This window comes from Terrapene carolina, unplaced genomic scaffold (assembly GCF_002925995.2).
Source record: "Terrapene carolina triunguis isolate 2854851 unplaced genomic scaffold, T_m_triunguis-2.0 Scaffold515, whole genome shotgun sequence".
Lineage (NCBI taxonomy): Eukaryota > Metazoa > Chordata > Testudines > Emydidae > Terrapene > Terrapene triunguis.
The window spans coordinates 467-5,741 of record NW_020664866.1 but is presented as its reverse complement, the minus strand read 5'-3'; the positions used below and the strand labels follow the sequence as shown (position 1 = coordinate 5,741).

General features: G+C 41.7%; 1 protein-coding gene across 1 annotated transcript; it reads left to right on the top strand.

Moving 5' to 3' along the window:
- Window positions 1-1,187: 1,187 nt before the first annotated feature.
- Window positions 1,188-2,144, top strand: LOC113407902 (olfactory receptor 12-like). Its single transcript, XM_026658757.2, has one exon. The coding sequence runs from the start codon at window positions 1,188-1,190 to the stop codon at window positions 2,142-2,144; it is 957 nt and encodes a 318-aa protein (XP_026514542.2).
- Window positions 2,145-5,275: the final 3,131 nt, after the last annotated feature.

The following is a 5,275-nucleotide window of genomic DNA, read 5'->3' as shown; positions in this document are numbered from 1 at the left end:
TTGGTTGTATCGCCTGGACTCAGTGTTGGCCAGTGGGGAAGAATTGCCCACCAAGGGTTGCCATGGTGGTGTATGTATTTTACCAGGTTTCTGGGTCAAAGCTGGAGCCAGTGCATGTGAAGTCTTTAAGAAAACCCATAGAAAAATTGAACCTGGTCCTTTTGGCTCCTGACACCATCTGGCAGAGGGGGTCACATGGCAAATGGTTTAATTGGTTTTGCTTGGCAGTTTTAAGACAAAATATGGAACATTTCAAAATCAAAAAATGTATATTTTAAAAAACATGTTTTGTGGGTTGTTTAAGCTGTTATTTTCCAACCAGCTCTGCCCCACACGCAAACATTAGAAAATTGGGAAATACTTCGTAAAGGGTCCAGCCACATCTTGAGAGAATTATCTGGACATCTGTAGTTTGTTGACCTAGATTCCAGTGACCAGAGTCCAACTGCCCTCTCTCTGATGGAGGAGACTCACATCTAGAGTGATGAACCATGAATACGTGTACTCGCAAGGTTATTTATAGAACAGCTGAATATTAACAATCCATTGTTATCAAGGAGGCTACACTGGGAGGAAGGTACTACCCAATGTGAGTAAGACTCAGACACTTGACACATAATCCAGCTAAAAGTTGAAGTAACTTGGAGTTAAAAGTAAACAACAAGTCCTTACATCCTTACTCAGACTTTGCTCTGTCAGTACTCAAGCAAAACTCCCACTGAGTGTCCCAGAGGAAGGATATTGTGTACAGATGTTAAAGCTGTCAACTAGAAACACTGCAGTCTCTCAGGAGCAGAAATGCATAAATCATATATATATATATATATATATATACTAATTTGTAGATGGAAAGGAATAGAATTATCTGTGTGCAAGAGCCTATTTTACTACCCTTTTATAAATGAATGGCATTGCTCATGGGGGATTTTGCCCATGTCTTCCTCAGCCAAGAAGAGTCTTTAATTAATTAATTTGGGATTCAAAGTAAAATCTTCAAAAAAAAAAAATAAAGAAAAAGAAAAACCCTGAGGCCAAAATTTTAAAGGTATTTAGGCACCTAGTGGGATTTTGCAAAGCATCTAGGTGACTAACCCCCATTGATTTCAAGAGATCTTAGGAGAAACTTCAACATATCTTTTATATTTGACTCTTTTTTAACTTTTATCTTGTTCTATTTTCTAAAGGAAATGTCAGCTACTGAGCCAGTAAGAGAGGGGAACCACACAGCAGAGACAGAATTCATCCTATTGGGGTTTGGAAGAGGTCTGTGGATGGAGATGTTCCCCTTTGTGATGTTCCTGGTGATTTATATAATAACCGTGCTGGGAAACACCATCCTGGTCCTCATCATTGGAATTGATTCTCAGCTTCACACCCCCATGTACTTCTTCCTCATGAACTTGTCGCTCTTAGATCTCGGCAACTCCTCCTCCATTGCCCCCAGAGCCATGGTGAGCTTCCTATCAGGGAGCAAAGCCATTTCCTACAATGGATGTGCCACCCAATTCTTCTTTGTCACTTTCTTCCTCACCACTGAAGGGTTCCTCCTGGCAGCAATGGCATACGATCGATACTCCGCCATCCACAACCCGCTCCGGTATCCCATCACCATGTCCAAGTGGGTTTGTATTTGGCTGGTGGTGGGATCCTATATCTGTGGCTATGTGAACTCCATGGTGCAAACTGGCTTCACCTTTACGCTAGACTTTTGTGGGTCTAATGAGATGGATCATTTCTTCTGTGATGGCCCTCCCCTAATTAGTCTGTCCTGCAGTGACACATTTGTCAATATCATTGTGATGTTTACCTTATGTGGCCTCATTATAGTGAGCACTGCACTGATTACGCTGGTCTCCTATGTCTATATCATCTCCACCATCCTCAGGATTCATTCTGCTGAGGGCAGACACAGAGCCTTCTCCACCTGCACTTCCCACCTGGTGGTTGTGACTTTATTTTACGTGTCCACTGCTTTGATGTATGCCCAGCCCACTCAGCTAGCTTTTCTGTATCCAAGGAAAGTAGTGTCCGTCTTTTATACCCTTTTTGCTCCCATGTTGAATCCTTTCATCTACAGCCTCAGGAACAAGGATGTGAAAGATGCTTTGAGAAGGACTATGAGCAAGAAATGTTTGAAAAAATGAACATTGTCTTTGAACATACAGATGTAACCAATTGAGTCAAAGTATAGTGCAATACAACAACACATTTTGAGCAAATGTTTATTTTTTATTGGGATTAGTTTGGGGGCAAGTATAAAAAAATCTTTGGGATCCACAGTATCTATCTATCTATCCTTTTTTCTGTGTGTCTATCTATTGCTCTTTCTGCTTCCCTCTCTACTTACCTGACTAGTTGACCTGTGGAACTCATTGCTACTGGATATTATTTAGATATATGTCCTTTGGATATATTTTCAGAATTTTAAAATGGCTTTGATATGTATAGGGCTTCATGCTTTGGGATATTAGTCAGCTACTGCCTGTCTGAGTTAGGAATAAATTTTCTCCATGATTTATCATTCAATTCACCCGTCTTTGAAACAGCTGATACTGGCCACCATTGGAGACAGGATTCTTCTGCATAGCAATTCCTTTGTTTCTATAATGTTCCAGAACACTGAACATACAACATATTTAAGACAATAAAGTATCTCTCTATATATTTGCATGTTTACATATACTTACAATAGGAATGACCTCCATCCAAATTGTTAGGTAATGTAAATTTGCTTAGCTAATCTGATCTCTGTGTAACTACACCAGCTCAAGGTCTGGCCCTTGAGTTATCACTGATGCCTAGGTGGGGTAGCTGTTTGGTGATGATGATCAATGTGTGAACTGGCAAGGAAACTGATAGAGCCCATGTTAACCTGGATCACCTATATATAGTACTCCTATGTCATGTCTGAAACACAGCTCAATAAAGCAAGTGATTTTGATTCAAATCTCACCCATATTTGTGTAAACCAGGCGCATTCACTGATGCAGGTGTAAATCCACTAGTAGCCAGATGCAAATCCTCTCATTCACTCTGATGTAAATTAGGAGTCACTCCACTGAAGTAAATGCATTTACACTGTCCTAAAATTTGTGTAAATTGATGGATAATCAGGCCCATTTGCTCTACATTCTACGATGCAATAAACTTAGTAAAATAAACAACTAATAACATTTCCCTTTTTGATTTGGTTGTGAAATGAAAACTACACTTTGAGCCCAATGCTGCAGCACTCTTTGAGGATAACATCAACTTGACTTCAGTAGAGATTTTGGTGCATTATGTCTTGCCAGATCACATTTACTATGCAGATTTACCATGGAAATCCCAGGTTATTAATCTGCAATTCTAATAATATTGAATTCAGAATGTATCATCTGAAAAATAAATCTAAGTATAGAGATGAATTGTCTGTTTTTAGTAAGTGAATTCCTACCTTTACTGCTGCTTGGCAGGGTTGGCTGATGGGTGGGATTCACATCCTACCAGGAGTTAATCTCCAGGGGCCATTGCACTATGACCTCTATTAGTCTCTCCATTAACGCACTAGTAGAATGTGCATTGGCTTCCTTTAACATCCCCATCCATGTCCTGCTTCCTGTCTCCTGCCTCCTGCCTCCTTCTAGGGCTACTCTATTGCAGTGGCAGAGGGGATGTGGAGCTGGGACTCCCGGGATGAGGAAGGAGATTGGGAAGTCAGGAGTTTCTGTGTTGGTAGCCCCAGGGAGACGTAGTTTGAGAAGAGCAACCAGCTGCATGTGGCACAGAATCTGGACATCTGCAGAGGAACTGGATCAATAGGTCTGAGAATGGGGAGGACTTGTCCCTGTTATACCAGACACAGTGCCAGCAGGAATTTTCAAAGGAGCCAATGGGATTTAAGTGCCCATTTCCCATTGAAATGGGCACCTAGCCCCCTTGGGTAACTTAGAAAATCCCAGTCCTAGCCTCTGCCATTTAAGTTAGTGGAAACCATCTTTGGTTGTGAGTAAAGCTGGTTAGGACTTTTCAATGCAAATATTTATTCAACAGGAAATGTGATTTCTGCAAAATCAAATTTTTATGTCAGAAAATTTAGATTTTGCTGATTTTTGTCCTTCTGATTTTCTCTTGGGAAAATCAGATAAAACTATTTTGGTTTGTAAAGTCAAACCGAAACTTTTCATTTCAAGACAGCTAAACATTCACCCATGTCCACCTATGCTGCCATGGTGCATCCTGGGAATTGTAGTCCAGGTGCCTCATGCCTATTTTCTCCCCTACAGGCTGGTTTTTCCTGGCTGCAAAACATATCATCCATTGCTGTCTGGCTGAACCAACATGGTTCCTCTCCTGCCACACACAGGATGGTGTTGGTGGGTGTTAGTATATAGGCCTGTTTGTTAGCCTGAGAGAGAATTTTGGGTTTGACTTTTGATACTCTTATATCCTTACTAATATGTGTGAACAAAAAACAAAGACACTGTGTGTTGCTTCTGGTCAGCCAGATGGGTTTCTTGCTATAATGAGAAGAGATAAGAGATAGAGTTTATAGTGTTACGGGGTATGGTGGGAGGATAATATACAAGCATACACTGTAAGGTTGCCTGGCTCCTTTCTCAAGCCAGGGTCAATCAACCAGTTAGGAGAGGCAAGGGGGTTGGGGGGAGTCATAAGAAACACTAAAATCCAAAGAAAAGCCTGGTCTTGGCCAGTACACAACCTCATTCCTTGCCCCTCCCATGGGATACAAAAGAGGTGGTACCAAGACCACAAATTCATGACACTCCAAAATGGAACTTGACCATAAGTTGTAAGGGGTGGGACTGTGGGCATGCACTGCAGGAATATTTGGGCCTGCTAAGAAGGAGGAGGTGGGAATAGGGAACAGGGACACTGGTAAAGGCTCTGCAGCATCAGAGCTATGGATATGCTTGCTTGAAACTAACCAAATAAACATCCCATTGCCTGCACTTCGGACCTCTGGTCTTCTGCTTTCTGTCTGCATGACAAGAACTAAGGGAGGGGGTAAAGGGAAATCCCTCTAACAGTGGGGTTATCAAACCAGTGTGACTTGGAGATAACATCCCATTGAGAGATACAGGGCAGTTCTCCCTCTCCGAACTATTCACTCAGGTTCTCTGTAGATGCAGAAAGATGGCACTGTGTCTGGTATACCAGGGACACATTCCCCATTCTCAGACCTATTGTTCCAGTTTCTCTGCAGAGGCTGCAGCACTGGTTACAATGGGATTATTTTTCTAAGCATTTCCAGCACAAGGGGCTAGGAAATAAA

What these genes read in the sequence shown, in the direction of transcription:
- LOC113407902 (XM_026658757.2), top strand. Translation starts at nt 1,188, where the DNA reads ATGTCAGCTACTGAGCCAGTAAGAGAGGGGAACCACACAGCAGAGACA.